We start from the raw sequence: 23,046 nt of genomic DNA, 5'->3' as shown, positions 1-23,046 counted from the left end.
AGGTGACGTTTTGCCAAAACTGGAGCGAACTGGAAATAGAGTCAAATTTATACTGCTATTGGGGGCGGGGGGAGGGGGGTGTACGTGGAAGTGTGGGGCTGGATATATAGAATATAAAATTGAGAGTCTGCCTTCCTTTATAGAAACATAGGAGCAGGAATGGGACATTCAGTCCATTGAGCCAGTAATTCAAGATATTCACAATATTCGACCAGATTTCGAAAACGTGACTCACATGAAAACTAATGAACCTGACTGTCATGGCAGTATCCCTTTAGGAAATGTTTTGTCTTATCACATGGCTTCAGTGATGCCATTGTGTGGGTGGAGCTGGGCTGTGGCTCTGAGTTTTACTTTCATTTTGGTTTGGGCTTGTTTGGAAGCTCTTGGGTTTTTTGCTTTCGTTTTCACATTTGGCTGCTGTATTCAGACAGACAAGTCTCTCTAACTTCAGTTTAACAGCTGTTTCCAGACTGCATGATAACTTGGAAATAAATAATTGTTTTCTGGAAGAAATTAAAACCTGCTGATTTGGAAAGGACACAAGAACCTCCAAACCAGGTCTTGAGTGCTGTGCGCTGGGCCACATCTTTGAAAAGGGTTTTCAGGTTTATGGGATCATGTTATTAAGTTGGAACAGCTTAAGGGGGAAATTTATTAAGATTTATACATAGAGTACTGTAGCTGTGTGGGTGATTTATGTTGGACAAAAGCACTTACTGTGTGTGTTTATAAAAATGTTAACTAAATTCGTAGACTAAACTTTGATTTTGATTAAAAGTGCTCAACGCCTCTGTTGAATAACACCTGTAGGGCAGGCCCTTGTGCTCATTGTAACCAAACTAAATAAACAGTTGCAGGTCAGGTGAACTCCATGATATACTTTGGAGTTTTCTAAACCCTGGCCCATAACATGACTAAGCAAAATGTAAATGATGCATGCGTTATACTGCAACAAAATAACCCCAAACCAAAACAAATTGACACAGGGTAATTATGGATTGTTAAACTGCAGGTTTGCTGCATTAGCAAATTCCATCATTACTATATCCCATTTTTTACTTCCCATTGAAGTATTGGTAGCTTATGGGTAGACTTTCATTCTTGGCGGGTGCGCCCAGTGGGCGGAACCAGAAGCGGCCATGAATCCTGTTCCCGCCCACATCCAATTTCAAGTTGCGATATTACGCTGGCTATCACTTAAGTGGCAGCCAGCACGATGCGCAATCAAATTGGTGGAGCGGATCTGACGTAAGCAACTGAGCGGCGGGCACCGGGACGAATGGTGGCTCACCGCGAATTCAAATGTAGCCTCCACACACTGCAGAAGAATACTGTGCAAGCCATGGAAGCAGCAGGCCACACCAGGCGGGAAGGAGTTCAGGGGGCCAGCCAGCACCCAGTTTCCCAGAGAAATGCCTCCGAGTCCTGGTTGAGGTAGTGACAGCGAGGAAGGACGTTCTGATGCTGAGGGAGGGGAGGAGGAAGCCACACAACCTCACCAAGATAGCATGGAGCAGGTGGCTGCGGAGATCAGTAGCCATAAGCTCATCTGGCGAACCTGGATCCAGTGCCAGAAAAGGTTCAATGATCTTCTGCGCTCAGCATGTTTGAGTGGTGAGTCGTGCCTGAATGGGACACAGAGCAGGGAGGTCATCCATCATTGCGATCAAGTGTGCAGGTCTCATGTAGTCTAAGATCATTCATTTTCTGGTGCCTCCTAAGACTGGAGGTCTATCAGAGGTCCAAATGTCCAGGGAGGTTGGTAACATTCTCAAGCCTCAGGGGTGTTTAGTGTCCCACAGCACAGAAAAGGCCTTTCAGCCCATCGGGTCTATGTCAGTCAAAAATACATCAATCAATCTAGTCCCATTTCCAGCACTTGGCCCACTGCCTTGTATGTGGGTATGCCTTGGGATTGCAAGCGTATATCTAAATACTTGTTAAAATGTTATGAGGGTCTCTGCCTCCACTACCCTTTCAAGCAGCGAGTTCCAAACTACCACCGCCCTCTCGGTGAAAATGGTTTTCCTCACGTCCCCACTAAACCTCCTGCCCCTCACCTTAAATCTGGTCATTGCTTCCCCCCACCTTTGCAAAATTACGCTGGCTATCACTTAAGAGCAAACCTGGTGGCCTTCACCAGCTATGAACTGGGAGCCCTGACTTGGAGGGAGAGCATGGAGGAAGGTAGTCAGGTCAGAGTGGCTGGAGTCTGAGAAAGGCAAGAGCCCATTGGGCTAAAGTGTGTGATGTTCAGGTTGAAGGTGATGATGGAGGCTCTGCTCCATCAAAACAACCTTGTTTTATGCGCTGGGCACTGAGAAGCCAAAATGTGACTATGGCCAATCGCGATGGACAGCATGCACTACGATGTCAACCTTTGTGATGTGACTAATAAATGTAACCTTTTATTTCCATCTCTCAGATGAACCATCCATCAAAGCCAGTCAAGCAGGCAGATGACATCCTCCGTGACTCCAGAGACTTGGCCGACGCGCGCACAGCATACCACCGCTCAACACCAGCACAGACACATTCATGCCGGAAGCCGGTACTGTCTTGGGAGAGTTGATAGGGCACAGCGGTGAGAGCACTTCACGTTTTCACAGGTAGATGGCGGAGGGTGTGGAGTGCGGTCGGAGGACTGCTGGAGTCAAGTGCCTTGATGAGTCTGAGGGTGATGAGGACCCTCTGAAGTTACCAATATGGCGGCAAATGCTGGACGCCCAGTGGGATGCATGGGGAGATCTGGCAGTGATCCCCAAGGGTTTGTGTGCCATGGTCTCGGATTGGATAATTCCTTGAGGAGGATGAGTGCTGTGGTAACCCTGAGCTCCGAGTGCACAGCCTCATCCATTGACAGAGAGGCAACTCAAGGAATGCAATGATGCATTACTGGAGTTGCACATGGATCTGCATGTCCTCACAGAAGCACTGACCTTTGAGGTCAATGCCTTTGTGTCACCCAGGATTGTCCAAGCTTTAATCAGTGAGCATGGTGATGAGGACTCACCTCAGAATGACGGGCGCGGTGGCCGCCATCTCACTGGACTCTTCTCACGGAGCCCCGGCCAAGGACAGCAGCTCCTTTGTCTCCCTAACAGTGTCCACTCCATACCAGGAGTCTACTGTAACAGAGGGTTACCTGGCCATGTCCTTGCTGCTCAGGCATCACAATGAGAACAGCAGCTTGTCAGCAAGGGGGAGCACATAAACATAACAGAACGGTGGCACAGTGTTTAGCACTGCTGCCTCACAGTGCCCGGGATCCAGGTTAGATTTCAATTTTGGATGACTGTGTGGAGTTTGCACTTTCTCCCCATGCTAGTGTGGGTTGCCTGCGGGTGCTCCAGTTTCTTCCCACAGTCCAAAGATGCACAGGTTAGTTGGATTGGCCATGATCAATACACAGGGTCATGGGGATAGGACAGGGGAGTAGGGCTCGGTTGTGTGCTCTTTTGGAGGGTCGGTGCAGTCTGATGGGCTGAATGGCCTCCTTCTTCAGTGTAAGGATTCTTTGGAAAATATACGCTTAAGGTACACTGGTCTCCACTGGGTGCTTTTGATTTGTGTGAAATACAAATTGCGGCTGGATTCTCCATTATTGGGACCACGTCCCCACGCCAGCGTCAAAACGGTAGAGTTTCACACCTGAAAATCCTGGATCAAAGGGACATGAAATCCCAGCCCTTCAGGGGGCTAGCAGGGACCCCCGAGTAGATCTCACAGCTTTTCCTGCAGATACGGGCCCCCGCACTTCCGGGACAAAGAACCACGCATACGCATGGCGGCGTCCACACCGTGCTCCATGGCGGACTCGAACCGCGGAGCTAGACCCACAAAGGAGACTCCCCTCCAATCGGCCACACGCCTGACCCTCAACCCCCGCACGAACATTCCCCGGCCGCCTACAAGGCCCCCGCCCTGGCATCCAATCCGCTTGCCCCAACCAAGTTAGCACTGTTGCTTCACAGCGCCAGGGATCTGGATTAGATTCCCAGCTTGGGTCACTGACTGTGTGGAGTCTGCATGGTCTCCCAGTGTCTGCATGGGCTTCCTCCGGGTGCTCCGGATTCCTCCCACAAGTCCCAAAAGTGCTTGTTAGGTGAATTAGACATTCTGAATTCTCCCTGAGTGCACCCGAACAGGTGCCCAGGTGTGGTGACGAGGGGATTTACACAGTAACTTCATTGCATTGTTACTGTAAGCCTACTTGTGACACCAATAAAGATGAAAAGCATCAATTTGTTTGGGCCCGCCTGCCCATTTGATGGGTTTAATATCGCACAGGCAATGTTAAATTCCAGGCGTTTGGGGTTTTAACCCCCTTATTCACTTTTCTCATTATTTCCGGGTGTACGGCTGATTGACGCCTGTACCCACCGAGCGAATTACCGCTGGAGTACGCCTGATGTCATCACATGCTATTTAACAGACATCCGGATCGGGCATGCGCCCACCTGGGAGACAGAATTCTACCCTAGGTGTGGGTGAGAGATGCAAAGCTTAGGAAACGCTGCTACAATATCGCATTTAAAATTGGATTGAGAACAGTTTTGTCTGTTATTAGAACATAATTTGTTTTATGGGCAGAGTATTTTACAGTTATAGTGCTAATGAACATCCACCTCCATTTTCTTAATTCCACTGATACAGACAGATATACTAATCAAGTTAACCAATACATGATACTCATCATTTCAGCTTTCATGCAGGGATCAAACCAAGAATGGATTATTGCAATCAGCCTTTTACTTTTACCCCCTGATAGAATGCCAAGTCACTAAACTTCACTTTTATTTTTACTTTTTGCAATCTCAACCATATGCCAATGATACAAGTGATATCAGGAGCACAGGATATCTGTGTACTGCTTTTTCTTAGCTTATCGACTGCATATATCCAAGATAAATGATGAGAATAAGCTTATAGTTGGTTCACCAATCTATTGTACTGCCATAACTTTGAGGTATTCAGAAAAATATTTTGGATCAGAAATAAAAAGGTCAGCAACTTCCGAGAAGAGCTCTACTCAACAAAAGAATCATACCACCTTGTTGTTTCAGACAGGCATCAACCTGATGGACATTTTATACATTTTCTAGATTTCTTTCAATTTCAGATTTGCAGCCTTTTCACTGAAATCCTGAAGCAGGCATGTTTCTGGGCTGCAGATCTTGTCACATAAAATCTAAGAACATGCAATCAAAACAATCATGTCATAAACCGAGAGTGCAGCATTATGAATGAAACACCTTGCTCCTAAATATTAAAAGAACAAAAACCATTAACCTCAAGTTAAATTAGTGGAGTACTTACACCTACAGACAAAAATGAACACAGAAACAAGCGCTTCATCGCGACAGTTGTTTGCCACTCTTCTTCTTCGTTCTTTGCTCTTCAAGTCACCAATAGATCTGCTAGAAAGTACCCGACTTCACAATTTCCTCAGAAACAAGTTTTCTTTGCACCAACAAATCAGCAAAAATACACACACTGGGTTCCATTGATCAGCCCCCTGCTCTTCTTCGGAGGCTGACGTGATTCTAGTTCAGACAATACAGAATTTCCATTGTGCTATGGTACAAGGGGGTTTCTGGAACACACATTTGTGTGTCAGTGAGATACCAATTTGCAATGACAAATTATTCATTATAAATAAACAAGGGAGCAAGAACGACATCATGTTGGCAGAGTTAGCCAGGAAAGAGACTGTGTTGCTGCAAAATATAAATGATAGCGGCCTAAGTTGTGCAATAATATCTTGGCTGCCTTAACGTAGCATACTTGCATGTTGACTTTGGGAAATTTTTTAATAGATGAAGATTGATTGATATCTGGATGTCATTTAATTAGTTTATGCCCAGGGCATGCATTACCAGAACAATAAAAATGGGGGTGGCGGGTGGGGGAGGGGGGGAAGCAGAACATGCCACAGCAAACATTTTAAAAATAATATTGAGCTTTAATAGTTTTGAACCGAGCCCTAGCTGCTATAGCACACCAATTATAATCTTTACATAGCTATTTACTAAGCTCAGGCTTGGTTTATTATGAAATGAAATGAAATGAAAATCGCTTATTGTCACGAGTAGGCTTCAATTAAGTTACTGTGAAAAGCCCCTAGTCGCCACATTCCGGCGCCTGTCCGGGGAGGCTGGTGCAGGAATCGAACTGTGCTGCTGGCCTGCTTGGTCTGCTTTAAAAGCCAGCGATTTAGCCAAGTGAGCTAATCCAGCCCCATCTCTTATGAAGTGCTTGGAATTTGTGGTTTTATGAAATTTTAGCAGAGAAAGCAGCTATTAGTTCGGAGCACTCTAGCAGAAAATAGCACAGTTACACCATAATCTTGCATGGCAGTGTCACACAGATCATATCAGAATTTAGAACCAACATGCTTTGATAAGACAGGGCCCATTTTATAGGTTGGAGAAGTTCCAGTGAACATGTTATTTATTTGATACGAATGTCACTGGCAAGGCCAGCATTTGTTATCCATCCCCAATCACCCTCGAGAAGGTGATGGGAGCAACCTTCTAGAATTGCTGCAGTCCATGTGGTGGAGGTACCCCCAGAGTATTGTTGGGGATGAAGTTCCAGGATCTTGATCCGTCAACAGTGAATGAACAATTATATAATTGTTATCAGCACAGCAGCACATGTGGATAGCACTGTGGCTTCACAGTGCCAGGGTCCCAGGTTCGATTCCCCGCTGCGTCACTGTCTGTGCGGAGTCTGCACGTTCACCCCATGTCTGTGTGGGTTTCCTCCGGGTGCAGGTTAGGCAGATTGGCCATGCTAAATTGCCCTTAGTGCCCAAAAAGGCTAGAAGGGCTTATTGGGTTACAGGGATAGGGTGGAAGTGAGGGCTTAATGTGGATCGGTGCAGACTTGATGGGCCGAGTGGCCTACTTCTGCACTGTATGTTCTATAGATAATTACAAGTCAAGATGGAGTGTGGCTTGAAGGGAACTTGCAGGTTGGAGGTTTGCCATACCTTTTCCATCCTAGTTCTTCAAGTTGATAGAGTTTGCAGGTTTAGAAGTTGCAATAAGTGGTGTTGCTCAGTATTTCCTTGCGCTTAACTTTTATCGTATGCTGTTAGATGGAAAATGACATCCCCTTTGGTTGAGTTATAAAACACTGCACATGAAGGCTTGGTTGAGCTGTATGTACACTACATAACATGCACAGTCAAAGCAACCTGTAGATATTCAGTATCTAAGGTGATGCATGGCCACTCAGGCAAGGTTCCAATTAGCAGACTGGAACTCATGCAGCAACAGTTTGTGTCTTCAGAAAAGAAGGAAAATAAAAAGTGAAAAGAAGCCTGCACAGTGAGCGGACATGGAATACAATATATTCCGTCCTAGAGAGCAAGTTCTAAGTTATTGGCTCAATTTACCAGTGAAATACAAACTGTAAATCTCTTTTCAACAATAAATACAAAAACTTTGCAAAGACATTCTATGTCCGAAATCATTGTCAAATTTGTAACATCCTTAGATTTTGAGCCAGATTTCATGGCCCAAATCGGGGCCAGAACGAAATGGATGGTCAAATACAATGGTAGTGACATTGTGCATGTTGGTACCCCGCCTCCATTCCCAATGTTAGGGAGGGGTGTGCGAGGCTGTTGAGGCCAATTAAGCTTGTTATGGGTTTGTTTGATAAAAGCCCATCTATATAAAGTTTTTTTAATGCTCGAGAGCTGACGTTTCGGGGCAAAAGGACCCATGGCTGTCAGAATCGGCAGTGAAAGCTCGGAGAAACAAACCAAGTGGTGGGATCATTCGAGACAGAGGTGGTGGGGGATGCATAAATCAGCTGCTAAAAGGAAGCTAGCGATTACAGCAGGACCAACAAAAGTCAAAGGGCTTTCCCATGATAAATGTTGAGAAATGTTATGATGTATATTGGGTGGGATTCTCTCAGCCCAGGCCCAGACCGGAAAATCCCTGCAACCAGCACGAATCGTGCCACGCCACCCCGACGCAGGGACGCGATTCTCCGCAGAGCGGACAATCGGCACCATTGCCGCCGGTTGGGGCCGCGATTCTCGGCCCGGGATGGGACGAGCAGCCAACTCAAAAAATCCAAGTCCCGCCGGCGCCGTTCACACCTGCTCTCAGCCGGCGGGACCTCAGCGTGGAAGGGTCCAGGGGCGGACTGTGGGGCGGGGGGGGTCCGACACCAGGGGGGGCCTCCGGTGTGGCGATCGGGGCCCACCTATCCGTCCTGGCCCCTGTAGCCCTGCGCCATGTTGCGTCGGGCCAGCGCAGAGAAGGGAGACACCACGCATGCGCTTGTTGGCGCCGCGCGCATGGGCGGGTTGGTGCCAGCCCCACTGCAGGGGCCAGAATTGCTGATCCTGAGTTCGCGTTGACACCGCCGAGAAACGCGGCAGCGTTTCTGATGACGTCAACACTTAGCCTCAGGATCAGAGAATCCCGCCCATTATTTTTGCATTGTTAACCTAAATGCACTATTAAAAAATTGTTATACACAAAATAAGGGGAACTCGGGCAAGTGTGCAAATCTTGCCAGACTTTCAATATATGGGCTGGTTTAGCTCACTCGGCTAAATCGCTGGATTTTAAAGCAGACCAAGCAGGCCAGCAGCACGGTTCAATTCCCGTACCAGCCTCCCCAGACAGGCACCGGAATGTGGCGACTAGGGGCTTTTCACAGTAACTTCATTGAAGCCTACTCGTGACAATAAGCGATTTTCATTAGGGGCTGGTTTAGCATACTGGGCTAAATCGCTGGCTTTTAAAGCAGACCAAGGCAGGCCAGCAGCACGGTTCAATTCCTATACCAGCCTCCCGAACAGGCGCTGGAATGTGGTGACTAGGGGCTTTTCACAGTAACTTCATTGAAGCCTACTCGTGACAATAAGCGATTTTCATTTTCATTTCATTTCATTTCATATTTATTTGTCAACCTACTGTGGTGCTTCAAATGGGGAGAATTAGACTGTGTTGTCTCTTGGTGAAGTAGAGGGTGGAGGTTATTAAAACCAGAGTTTCTAGTCAAGGGCTTGCAGACATTTTTCAGATTCCATTTTAACATCATACATTCCATCCTAATGTACCTTGATTTTCTGTTAATTTTTAAACTGCAGTACGTTCAGCAATTTGGGAAGCATGGGAAAAATCAGTTGGAGCACAGGAACATCTCTGTGGTGCAGGCTGAGAGCCTGAATGATACCTAACTGAGGTGTTGAGCATTGCCAGTGGCAGAAGAGTATAATTACAGTATATTTACATTGGATTTTCCTTACGGTTGTGAACAAAGGAATTTAGAACAGAAGGTTAACCTGAAGTGAAGGCAGACAAGACTTTTAGTACGCTTGACTTTAGGTTCAATGGTCTTGCTAACTCCACCTCCATGCAGTTGACTCCCTGATCTCAAATGAAATGCTACAGGCAGATATAAACAGACACCTTTCTTTCTTTACAAGGGGAAGTAAAATCACAGCAACAATGTTTTCATGTGTGCAGAATAAGCAAAACAGAAAAGTTTCATATTCCACGCAATGCTGCCTTCCTGTTTTCATATTACATTTTATGCTAAGTTATGGCACGTCACTTGCACTGCAACCTTATCTAACTACTCGAAACAGTATCACAAATGAAGTGAGTCCTGTTTACAAGCTCGATGAATAATAGTTGGCCAATCAATCTGCATTTATCACTTAGCATCCGGTGTATATTTCAATTTCAGCTCAGCTACATGCACACTAAAGTGAACACCTATCAGAGGTGACCTTCATGAGAGAACAGGCTATATAAGTGATAAAAATATAAGTCGATATAACTGCCTGTTTTTAAGTCTGGACTTGTAAAAATATATTTTTTACACGTGGTCTGGAACTTTAACATTTAAATAAATAACAAATACAGTAAATCACCGTGAAGCTCCAGTACAATACATACATTACACTGCATGCAGCAGTGCGTATAACATATAGACGTTTCTAGATATAGCCGGGGACATGAAGCTTTTAAACAGAAAGAAGGAATATTTCTGGGGAAAAGATCAACCCAGGATTTTCAACTGGTTTCGGTGGGCAGGATATCTTGGGTTTTGGGTGTTTCTATTTCCTAACACACACTCCCAGCGTAGAAGTTTTTTTGCTTTTTGTTTAAATGTCTGCTGCCCTTGACTCTATTGAATGTAAACATTGCTGCACCCAACAAGTTTGACACAAGAAAACAAACTTTGCACAAGACATTCCATAAATAATGAACCTTAGATGACTATTCAGGAAAGCCATTGTAAGACAGTATGTTAACCACCCCGACCAAATAAAAAGAAATAAGCTCCCTACGGCATGCTGCACAGTGGTTGGTACTGCTACCAACCCAGGAATGATTCCGGCCTTGAGTGACTGCCTGTGTGGAGTTTGCACGTTCTCCCAGTGTCTGCATGGGTTTCCTTCTGGTGCTCTGGTTTCCTCCCACAGACCAAAGCTGTGCAGGTTAGGTGGATTGGCTGCGCTAAATTGTCCCTTAGTGTCCAAAGATGTGCAGGTTGGGTGGGGTTACTGGGGTGGGACAGGGGAGTGGGCCTAGGTGGGGTGCTCTTTCAGAGGGTTGGTGCAGACGCAAAGGATCGAATGGTCTCCTACTGCACGGCAGGGATTCTATGCTTCCATGCATACATTAATGGATTCTATATGAAAACCACTCCTCTCAATTAACAGTTAAAGTGTGGAGAACAGGGCAGCACGGTGGCGCAGTGGGTTAGCCCTGCAGCCTCACAACGCTGAGGTCCCAGGTTCGATCCTGGCTCTGGGTCACTGTCCGTGTGGAGTTTGCACATACTCCCCGTGTTTGCGTGGGTTTCGCCCCCACAACCCAAAGATGTGCAGGCTAGGTAGATTGGCCATGCTAAATTGTCCCTTAATTGGAAAAAATGAATTGGGTACACTAAATTTATAAAAAAAAAAGTGTGGAGAACATTATAGCTTTTTGGAGAATCAGTGATATAGCCGTACAGCGCAGAAAACGGCCTTCGGCCCATTGATTCTGCACTGGAAATAATTACCACTAATCTCACGCTAATCCCAGATACCAGCACTTGTCCCATATCATTGAATCTGATGGTGCTTCCGGTGCTCATCCAAGTGTTTTTTTAAAGGTTGTGAGGTTTCCAGCCTCCACGATGTTCCCAGGCAGTACATTCCGGATTCTCACCACTCGAGTGAAAATTTTATTTCTCCAATGCCCTCTGAATCTCCTTGCCCCTCACCCCAAAGCTATGCCCCTTTGTGATTGATCCCGCAACCAACAGGAACAGCTGCTTCCTATTTACGCTGTCCAAACCCCTCATAATCGTATACACCTCAGTCATGTCCCCTCTCAGCCTTTTCTGTTTGAAAGAAAACAATCTAAGCCTATCCAGTCTCTCTTAATAGCGCAGATATCCCAGGCAACATCTTGATGAATCTCCTCTGCACCCCCTCCAGTACAATCAGCTCTTTCCTATAATGAGGTGACCCAGACCTGCACACAGCACTCCAGCTGTGGCTCCAACATAACCTCCTTGCTCGTATATCAGACAGCATAGTACTTCTCTGTGATACCTTGATAATCCTCATTCAAGTCAACAATTTTCTTAGTAGTCTCCATGCAACATATTCCATTGAAGTTTTTACGTGTAAAGGTAGATTTCATAGAATAAGAGTTCAGCACAGACCAGCTTGGCACAATTTTTGCAACAAAAGTGTGGACTGGTCTAATAACAATGTCTTAAAAAAACATTATCTCAAGTGCTACACAGAATTTAAGGATTTAAACCATATTCCCTCCTGTTCATAAACTGATTTTTAAAAATGTGTTTATTCTTTCAAGTTACATGTAACAGAGGGAAACAGACTTCAAGCCATCTGCTACATAGAGTCTGGGCAAAGGGAGCTAATGTTTGGATTAGCCTTTTGTGACTTGGAAGAATCCAGAATGAACAACGAAAGTTACTCCTCGGGTAGACAGACATGTTTGCCGATTAGGTTATATTGGTAGTTTTCTGCAGATCATTTTCTAAGTTGATGGCTGGTCAAGGGAGATACGCAAGTAGTCAGGGTGAGCATCATGTTTCACGAGTTGACTAAGATGATAGTGAGTTCATGTACGAGCAAGTAAAAGACTGGTGAGGCAGTCTTTATCATACTTGGTTGAAGGTGCATTTCAAGCAATCCTCTTCCAGGAGTTTCATGTCAGTAATGGGTTTTCCATTAGTGTAGCATAGACACGGTCATCAGTCTATTTGCAGTAAGTCAGTTACATACAGCTTAAAAATAAGTGATGTTCACACAGAAAAGGGTGTTAGACGTTTAGCTGCTGTAGTACAGTCAAAGGTTCTGCTGCTCTTCCACAAAACACCTTTAATTTCCTTCAACAGACTTTGCACAAAACGTTTAACATCACATCACTTGACACAAAGGCCACCTGAAGCCCCTTTACATATCAGTGTCAAATATTGGATGCTTAACATAATTGAGACAAATAATTGGAATGTCTCTTAACAAATTACTTAACAAGGGGCAGGAGGTGACCTAGTGGTATTATCACTAGAATAGTGATCCAACGACTCAGAGTAATATTCTGGGGACCCGGGTTCGAATCCCACCATGGCAGATGGTGGAAATCCAATATCTAGAATTAAAAGTCTAATGATGACCATGAAATCATTGTGGATTGTCGTAAAAAATCCCTGCTGATTCACTCATGTCCTTTTGGGGAAGGAAATCTAATTTCCTTACCTGATCTGGCCCACAAGTCACTCCAGATCGACAGCAATGCGGTTGACTCTCAACTCCCCAAAATAATCAAGTAGTACCACCACAGACCAAGCTGGCCAGATCCAAAAGGACATAACTGTTAGACTGGGTCTGTGACAGGGGGTGAGGGGACCGACAAGATGCAGCGGTCCATGACAGTATCAGTAGGAGTGACCATCGCACAGTCCTTGTGGAGATGAAGTCCCATCTACACATTGAGGATACCCTACATCGTGTTGTGTGGCACTGGCGCCATGCTATATGGGACAGACTTCAAACAGATTTAGCAACTCAAGATCAGGCATCCATGAGGCACTGTGGACCATCAGTGGAGGCAGAATGTACTCAACCAAAATCTGCAACCTCATGACGCGGCATATCCCCCACTCAAGCCAGGGGATCAACCCTAGTTCAATGAAGAGTGCAAGAGGGCATTCCGGAGCAACATCAGGCATACCAAAAAATGAGGTGTCAACCTGATGAAGCTACAATACAGGACTACTTGCATACCAAACAACATAAGCAGCAAGTTACAGACCGAGCTAAGTGATCCCACAACCAACAGATCAGATCTAAGCATTGCAGTCCTGCCACATTTAGCCATGAATGGTGGTGGACAATATTTTTTTTTAAATTTAGAGTTCCCAATTATTATCTTTTTCCAATTAAGGGGCAATTTAGCGTGGCCAAGCCTTCTAACCGGCACATCTTTGGGTTATGAGGGTGAAACCCACGCAGACCTGGGGAGAATGTGCAAACTCCACATGGACAGAGATCCAGGGCTGGGGTTCGAACCCGGGTCCTCAGCGCCGCAGTCCCAGTGCTAATCAATGCATTGCATGCTGCCCTTGGTGGTGGGCAATTAAACTCACTGGAGCAGGCTCCAGAAATATCCCTAACTTCAATGATGGAGAGGTCAAGTACATCAGTGCATACACAACAATTTCAGTCAGATGCGCTGAGTGGATGATCCATCTCAGTCTCCACCAGAGCTGAAGGCACTGGATACTGTAAAGGCTATGGGCCCTGACAATATCCAGCGATAGAACTGAAGGCATGTGCTCCAGAAATTGCCGCACCCTCCCAGCCAAGCTGTTCCAGTTCAGATACCCAGTAATAAGGAACATTGCCCAGGTATGTCCTCCACATACAAAGCAGGACAAATCCAACCTGGCTAATTACTGCACTATCCATCTACTCTCACTCGGCAGTAAAGGTCATCAACGGTGCTATCAAGCAGCATTTATTTAACAATAACCTGCTCACTGACATTCAGTTTGGGTTCTGGCAGGCTCACTCAGCTCCTGACCTCATTAGAGGTGAGATGAGAGTGACTGCCCTTTACATCAAGGCAGCTTTTGATCGAGTTTGGCATCAAGGAGCCCAATCAAATCTGGAGTCAATGGGAATCAGGGGGAGCTCTCCACTTGTTGGAGTCATACCTGGCACAAAGGAAAATGGTTGTGATTATTAGAGGTCAGTCATCTCAGTCCCGGGACATCACTGCTCGAGTTGCTAGTCCTAGGTGTAACCATCTGCAACTGCTTCATCAATGTTCTTCCTTCCAATATAAGGCCAGATGTGGGGATATTTACTGATGATTGTGCAACGTTCAGTTTCATTTGTGACCTTTTAGACACTGAAGCAATCCATGTGCAAACACAGCAAGACCTGGACAATATCCAGGCTTGGGCTGACAAGTGGCAAAGAACATTTCTGCCACACAAGTGCCAGGTGAGATGAATGTAGGAATTTCAGATATATTGTACAATAGGTATTTTGTGCAGTAAGGGTTAAAAGCCTGGGTTAGTGTGTGTTCATGATTGCTGCAGTCAGGTGTGAAAGATTGGGAGCCAGGGGTGCAATTAAGTCATTGTAAAATGCTTGGGCTAATGCAGTTTTGTTCAGATTAAGGGGATTCCCTGTGGAGTTAATTAGATTTCATCTTGGTAAGATGTTGTAATTACTGAGTGGAGGTAAAATATCAGGCATTTTGCAGAAAAGCAATTCAGTGAGTTTTAAATGGAGCTGAGCAGAAGTCAAGCATTTTGCTCTCATCGCAGTTCAGTTAAAAGTATGTCTGGACACATGTTAGAAGTTTCTTTCCAAGAAGTTAAGAACTGACTGGTTAGAAGGTGAGCTGAAGCAAGTTGAAAAGCATCTTCTGAAGGAATATAGCCAGAATTTCTGCATGGTTCTGACAGGAGTCAGTTCTTTTCTTTAAGGCAGTGCCAAAAGATCTCTTTCTCCAAATAGAGTATCCAGACATCTGTGAAGAACATACTCCTGAGTACTAACACAGTGTTTCTACAGTTGAGAGCAGTGATGTTTTTTTGTTGTTGTTTGAGTGTTGTTGAGATAGAAGTTAAGGGTTACTGTATTCACTGTATTAATTAGCATTATTTAAGTGGTAATTAGAAGATATTTCCTGGTGCAAAGATATGTAATAATGTGTTAGCAATAAAGTTTGTTTTAATATACAACATCCTACCAGTGGCTGGTTTAGCACAGGGCTAAATCGCTGGCTTTGAAAGCAGACCAAGGCAGGCCAGCAGCACGGTTGAATTCCCGTACCAGCCTCCCCGAACAGGTGCCGGAATGTGGTGACTAGGGACTTTTCACAGTAACTTCATTTGAAGCCTACTTGTGACAATAAGCAATTTCTTATTATTATTTCTTCATGAAATCACTCCTGGGGTGAGGTATCCTTTCCTCACAGTCTTACAAAATTAAAATAAATATTGGGTTTACATAGAACAGTACAGCACAGAACAGGCCCTTCGGCCCTCGATGTTGTGCCGAGCAATGATCACCCTACTTAAACCCACGTAACCCGTATACCCGTAACCCAACAATCCCCCCATTAACCTTACACTACGGGCAATTTAGCATGGCCAATCCACCTAACCCGCACATCTTTGGACTGTGGGAGGAAACCGGAGCACCTGGAGGAAACCCACGCACACACGGGGAGGACGTGCAGACTCCACACAGAGAGTGACCCAGCCGGGAATCGAACCTGGGACCCTGGAGCTGTGAAGCATTGATGCTAACCACCATGCTACCGTGAGGCCCCTGAGGTTTCTGTTTGGTCTGGTCAGGGATTGTAGTGCAGGCAATGACCAACTCCTATAAGTGAGAATCTAACCATGCCCCTTAGCATTCTATGGCATTACCATCACTGAATCCTCAACTATCAACATCCTGGGGGGTTACCATTGACCAGAAACTGAACGGGACTAGCAATATAAATACTGTGGCTACAAGAGCAGGTCAGAGGCTAGGAATCTTGCGGCAAGTAACTCACCTCATGACTCCCCAAAACCTTTCCACCATCTTTTAAGGCAAGTCAAGAGTGTGATGGAATACTCCCCACTTGCCTGGATGAGTGAAGCTCCAACAACACTGAAGAAGATCGACACCATCCAGGACAACGCAGCCCGGTTGATTGGCAGCCTTCCACAAACATTCACTCCCTCCATGACAGGCGCACAGTAGCAGCAGTGTGCACCTTCTACAAGATGCACTGCAGGAACTCACCAAGGCTCCTTATGTACCATCTTCAAAACCCATGGCCATTACCTTCTAGAGGGACAAGGGCAACAGATACCTGGGAACACACTCACCTGGAAATTCCCATCCAAGTCACTCAGCATCATGACTTGGAAACATTTCACTGTTCCTTCACTTTTGCTGGGTCAAAATCCTGGAACTCTCTCCGAAACAGCACTGTGGGTGTATCTACACAACATGGACTACAGCTGTTTAAGAAGGCAACTCACCACTACTTTCTCAAGGGAAATGAGCGATAGGCAACAAATGTTGGTCTAGCTAGCAAAGCCCACATCCCTTAAAAATGAATTTTTAAGAAGGGTCCACTGATGTGGCAACTCTATCAGCTGTAATCAGCACAAATATTGCATTAGTGTAGTATCTTTAACGGACAAAAATCATAAGGGTGGGGGCTTTCCGCCAGGAGAGCATTGGAACAGTTGAATATGGCAGAGATTAGGGCTTCAGCAGCAGATGAGGCAAGGATACTAACAGGAAATATTACAGAGATTGAATTAAGCAGTCTTACTGAGGCGGAGATGGATCATCCACTCAGCCCTTCTGGCTGAAGATGGTTGCAAATGCTTCAGATTGGTCTTCTGCACTGATGTGTCAGTCTCCCCCATCATTGGGGAATGCAATAATTGTGGAGCCTCCTACTTGTAATGACTTAGACCAGGCCTTTGAGATTGGCCAATTGGAATACAAGGTCCCTGATTAGTGGCCCACTCAGGGAACTATTTATTTGTATATAACAGGGAGTGTCAGATGCTCTGCACTCCAATGTAGACAGCAAGCTGATTGCACCTGGCTGCACTGCTCTTGGTTTTGTTAATAAATGGAATTCTGGTGAAAGGACTTCTACCTCCATGGACTTATTACACTACTCCAGTTATTGGTTCAATTGTTCACCACCGTTCACAATTGGATGCGTCAGGACTGCGGAGCTCAGATTTGTCCTGTTGGTTGTGGGATGACTTAGCACCGTCCATCGCATGCTGCTTCCGCTGTTTGTATTGTGAGTAATCCAGAGTTGTAGCTTCACCATGTTGACATGTCATTTTCAGCTATGCCTGGTGCTGCTCCTGTTACGCCCTCCTGCACTCTTCATTGAATAGGAGGGCGATCAAGGGCTCTTGAGCAGAAACCACAGCAGGAGATTCATAGGCTATGACTGGATAGTAAGAAATGGACTCAGGCTAGAGTTAAACCTTTCATTTATCCTGACATCCAGCGTGTTCAACAATAAAGCATCCAAAATATTTTTTCCAACTTGGAGCCCCAACAAATTCTGCAACATGATTCTATTGAATACTGTGCACATTTTCAGCTCCAATTCAGTGTATATTAGTTGCTGAAAAAAAAATCCACTAACAAACTGAACTCAAAAACATTTTTAAATCCATTCCATCAGAAGGTATGTGACAGGAATACTACACCAGTGTAGGTTTAACCTTTATCACTGACCTTTAACCTGCTAAGAACTTATTTTGGTTTACCTGATTTTGTTCGCAGAGTATTTGGATTGAAGTGCTCGCCAGGATAATCAACATTCAGCCTTCTGATCGACTTTAAAACCAACTGTTGAAACCAGTGTTCAGGCAACCAAATCTGACCTTGCGTTTCTCACTTCAGAGCAGCCAGCAGAATATTAAATTGTTGCTTTATTCTTAAAGCAATTAAAAGGATAAAATGCTAAGAGATTGGTGATCTGATTGGAGGACAGGCATATACAGGTTTACAATTTTGGACAAGAGATGTAGGGGAAAATCAATGGAGGAAGAGTTTTATTTTTAACAAGTGGTGGCGCTGCCCAGGAGGGTGGTGGAAGTGGAATCACTCAATGATTTCAAAAGGAAATTGGATGGGCACCTGAAGGAAGTACATTTTCCGGGTTATGGGAATCAAGCAGGGATGTGGGCCATGCGGGATGCTTCCCAGGGAGCCAGCATGGACTTGATAGACTGAATGGCCTTCTTCTGTGCCGTAAATAATTTATGACGAAGAGGTTTATCTGCAGCCTACTTTGTTGGTTTTATATTACAGCGATGAAGATAGTACAGGCATCTCAAATATACCTTCTGTACATCTTTAATATTGCAGTCGAGATGCTGTCGGGGTCCCATAGACTTTGCTGTGTCCATGTGTGCACTGTACCTAAGAATTTTTCGATGAGCGGAAGATGCTTCTGTTTCTTTATCATAGAATCCCTACAGTGCAGAAGAAAGCCATTTGGCCCATTGAGTCAGCACCAACTCTCCAAAACAGCACCCTATCTTGGGCCAATCCCTTCCCTATTGCTGTAACCCTGCAACGCCATCGAACCTCTGGACATTCAGGGGAATTTAGCATGGCCAATCCATCTAAACTGCATAGCCTTGGACTGTGGGAGGAAACAACGGCACCTGGAGGAAACCCACGCAGACACAGGGAGAAACCCACGCAGTCACCCGAGGTCGGAATGTGAGACAGCAGTGCTAACCACTGTGCAACTGTGTCGCCTTAAGCTATTCTAATTAAACTATCTTTTTTCTGAAAATATTTACTTTATTTTATATTGGGAACTCTAATCGCTGGTTCACTCTAGACCACGGGAAGAATGTGCAAACTCCACAGTCACCCAAGGTCGGATTTGTACCTGGATCTCTGGGCTGTGAGACAGCAGTGCTAACCACTGTGCTACCACGTCATCCATCTGTCTGATTTATTCTGAAAGATTTGTTACTTCTGCATAATTCCCTAACTTGTGAAGACTTACCATCTGATGCAGACAATTTGGTACTCCATATTTGCATTTGATTTGTCAGGTATTGTATTGTACTGCGTACAGTCCAGACAGATCGTTCCACACATAAAAAAACATGGGACATACATAAATACATAATGCACAGGCATCAAGTGAAGCATACTGAAGTGTAGTACTGCTCAGTAAAGAGGATATGTGAAGAGATTAGTTAAGTCCAGTAGAGGATCATTCAGGAGTCTGGTAACAGTGGGGAAGAAGCTATTTTGTGTTTTCTCAGACTTCTGTATCTCCTGCACGATGGAAGAAGTTGGAAGAGAGAATAACCTGGGTGGGAGGGGTCTTTGATTAGCTGCCCACTTTCCCAAGTCTGTGGGAGTTGTAGACAGAGTCTATGGATGGGAGGCGGGTTCGTGTGATGGACTGGGCTGTGTTCACGACTCTGTAGTTTCTTATATTCATTGATATTTAAGATGATTTAAAAAAAAGTTGATGGGGAGATAGAGAAAAACCATTCCCTCTGGTCAGGAACTCATGGGCGTTATTCATTATGCACATTCAAGAACTGGATAACATCGAACATTAGTTGGGAGGGGTGGGTGGGAGGATTGGGGGAGAGGGGCGGTGTGTGTTGACGGTGACTATGGGTGATTCCTAATTTCTTTTTGTCGTTTGTTTATGTGAACATACGGGCTAATGTTTGGGGTTTGGTGGGAGGATGGGATCGTTGTTATTGATATGGGGATTGACATATTTGTTACTGATTATTGTTTATTGTTGGTAGGTGTAAATTTGGGAGAAAATGTGAAAAAGGAGAATAAAAAATATTTAACAAAAAAAAGAACTTAAAACAAGGGAGATATAATATTCAAATTTAAAACATTCCATATTGATGCCAGAAAGCAGTAATTGAAAATTTCTAAAGTAAGATTGCCTAATTTTTGATAAGCAGGGGTATTAAGAGTGACAGACCCAAAATAAACAGATGGGAGTAAAGATAACCAATATCTAAATGAATGGTGGGACATGCTCAAAGGATTGTTTAGCCTACTCCTGTCCTTACAATAAACCAGCAAAAGAATAAAAGTTTCCTTCTTGTTCTTTAACCAGCACGGTAGCATTGTGGATAGCACAATCGCTCCACAGCTCCAGGGTCCCAGGTTCGATTCCGGCTTGGGTCACTGTCTGTGCGGAGTCTGCACATCCTCCCCGTGTGTGCATGGGTTTCCTCCGGGTGCTCCGGTTTCCTCCCACAGTCCAAAGATGTGCAGGTTAGGCGGATTGGCCATTATAAATTGCCCTTAGTGTCCAAAATTGCCCTTAGTGTTGGGTGGGGTTACTGTGTTATGGGGTTATAGGGAAGGGGTGGAAGTGTTGACCTTGGGTAGGGTGCTCTTTCCAAGAGCTGGTGCAGACTCAATGGGCCGAATGGCCTCCTTCTGCACTGTAAAATCTATGAAAAAACCAAACAAGCAAAAATTGGCAACATTCCTGTTTCGCTGTTGGCATCTTCAGGAGTGTCAGGGAAGGCCAGTTCTTTAGGTTGGTCTTGATATCTCCAGAGGCAGATTTTCTGCCCCAATTTTGATTAATGGTAGCTGGAAGCAGCATCAAAACTAAGAGCAAAATATCAGCTAGTACAGAGGACTGGGTACTACAGAGTACTGGGCGAGAGCAATAGAGCGAAGAACATTTAAAAAATAGGAGGGATCAGATAGGAGCAAATATGAAACAGTCAAAGACAGATTTGGAATGCATCGGCGTAATTCAGTGGTGGGAAACCTACGGCCCATCTGGGTTCTGAGTGCAGCTCACGAGACATTTTGTTGATCGTTGGCGCAGGGTTGCCACATTCTGCTGGTTTCTAACCATGTATCTTTTTCCTACCACTTTGATTAAAGTGATGTCGCAAGAGCAAGTGAAGTGAGGCACAAGCCTCTTGCACACAATATTGACAGTGAGAGCCGTGCACTCCCTCTGCTTCCTAAGTGCAAATATTTCTTATATTTTTACCATTTTAAATTGATGGCAATTTTATTAATCCAGAAATGATTAAGCGTTTCCTTGCTATAACTTGTTATGAAGTATTCGGCATGTATTTAATCTTATTCATGGGATCATGGCTAGTGAACAAGCCTCATTTCAGTCTTGGGACCCATGAGATGAAGGAGGACCACTCGTGTGGCCCACTCACTAGGCTAGGTTGCACATCACTGCCAAATGCATGGAGTGTGGTAAATACGGCTGATGTGCTGCAGGCACAAATCGGGGGAACTTAATATCCTTGGCTACGAAGTACTCGGGATACAGAGAAAGAAAAAGCAGGGGTGAGGGGTGGCAGTATTAAAACTATTCTAACACAAGACGGATGATGTAGATGAGGAGCTAAATATAGGGGGCTAGATTCTCCATAGCCCGACGCCGAAATTATGTTCGGCGATCGGGCAGAGAATGAATTTTCACGCCGAAATCGGGGTCGGCGCCAGTTTGACACTGGTCTGCATGCTCCACCCCCTCCAAACTGCCATCAGCATGAAGCGTGATGCGTGCCATACGCCGTTTCAAAGACGTTGGCGAGTCATCGGCCGGCTCATTCCACGATGCTCCGCCCTTGATGGGCTGAGCTGTACAAAACACTCGTTAGACCACAGCTAGAGTACTGTGTGCAGTTCTGGTTGCCACATGATAGGAAGGATGTGATTGCACTAGAAAGGGTGCAGGGGAGATTTACCAGCATGTGGCCTGAACTGGAGAGTTTGAAATGTGAAGAAAGGCTGGGGTTGTTTTCCTTAGAACAGAGAAGGCTGAGGGTGACCTCATCGAAGTGTACAAAATGATGATCTAGATAGGAAGAAACTTTTCCCCTTAGTAGAGGGATCAATTACCAGAGGGCATAGATTTATAGTAAGGAGCAGGAAATCTAGAGGATATTTGAGGCAAAGCTTTTTAATCTAGAAAGTGGTGGGAATCTGGAACTTACTGCCTGAAAGGGTGGTAGAGATAGACACCGTCATGACACTAATTAAATATTCAGATGAGCACTTGAAACACCAGAGCATACAAATCCACCGACCAAGTGCTGGAAAATGGGATATGATTAGGTAGATGTTTGATGGCGGACACAGACATAATTAGCCTCTTTCAGTGCTGTAAAACTCTATGATTCTATGAGAAGCAAATCTGAAAGAAAATTACAAATTAATGCAAGAACTGCAGAGTAGTGATAATGGTGGATTTCAATTATCCTATTACAGATGGTGATAGCTACATGCAAAGGAAATAGAGAGACAGGAATTCCTGCGATATATACACAAGAAAATATTTTTTAAAAGGGTAGAGAAATAAATTGGCAGCTAACTACAGGGGTGACAGCGATGTTGCAATGTCATTGGATAAGTAATCCAAAGGCCCAGGCAAATGCTCTGGGGACATGGGTTAAAATTTCATTACAGCAGCTGGTGAAATCTGAATTCAATCAATCAATTTGGAATATAAAGTATGGTGACCATGACAACTATCACTGATGGTCATTAAACACCCACAGATGTTTCTTTAGAGAAGGAAATCTGCCATTCTTACCTGGTCTGGCTTGCATGTCACTCCAGACCCACATCAATCCGGGTGACTCTTAACCGCCCTCTGAAGTGGCCTAGCAAGACAACTCCGTTCTGGGGCAATTCGGGATGAGCAACAAATACTGGCCTTGTCAGAGCCACCCACATTCCATGAAAGCATTAAAAAAAACAGCCTAAATTGGTGATGAGGAGATTTTACAAACATTAATTGGCATTGAGAAAAGTATGGTGAATACATTAAATCGTCATGAATTTGTCAAAGGCCAACTTTCAACACCTTGTCAAAGGTGTTTGGGAACATACTAAATAATAGATTTTGTAGCAAAATTAAAGTCCAGGTGCCTGAAGAGTTATGACAGCATGGATAGAAAATTGGATAAGGGATAGAA

The 23,046-nt window shown here is 44.9% G+C and overlaps 1 protein-coding gene across 4 annotated transcripts in view; it reads right to left on the bottom strand.

Moving 5' to 3' along the window:
- The window catches only part of rai14 (retinoic acid induced 14), a 339,420-nt gene that overhangs the window by 172,791 nt on the left and 143,583 nt on the right, over nt 1-23,046 (bottom strand). Inside the window, exon 1 of one of the 4 annotated variants that reach the window (XM_038790616.1) lies at nt 5,323-5,576. The exons of the other annotated variants lie outside the window; for them this stretch is intronic. Within the exon in view, the coding sequence (XP_038646544.1) occupies nt 5,323-5,361 (39 nt within the window). The 5' untranslated portion in view covers nt 5,362-5,576. Of the gene's footprint in view, nt 1-5,322; nt 5,577-23,046 lie in introns of those variants that run through there. 4 annotated transcript variants of the gene reach the window in all.

The sequence above is a fragment of the Scyliorhinus canicula genome, chromosome 3 (assembly GCF_902713615.1).
Source record: "Scyliorhinus canicula chromosome 3, sScyCan1.1, whole genome shotgun sequence".
Lineage (NCBI taxonomy): Eukaryota > Metazoa > Chordata > Chondrichthyes > Carcharhiniformes > Scyliorhinidae > Scyliorhinus > Scyliorhinus canicula.
Note: the sequence above shows the minus strand (reverse complement) of the source record. Positions and strands in the feature narration are given on the sequence as shown.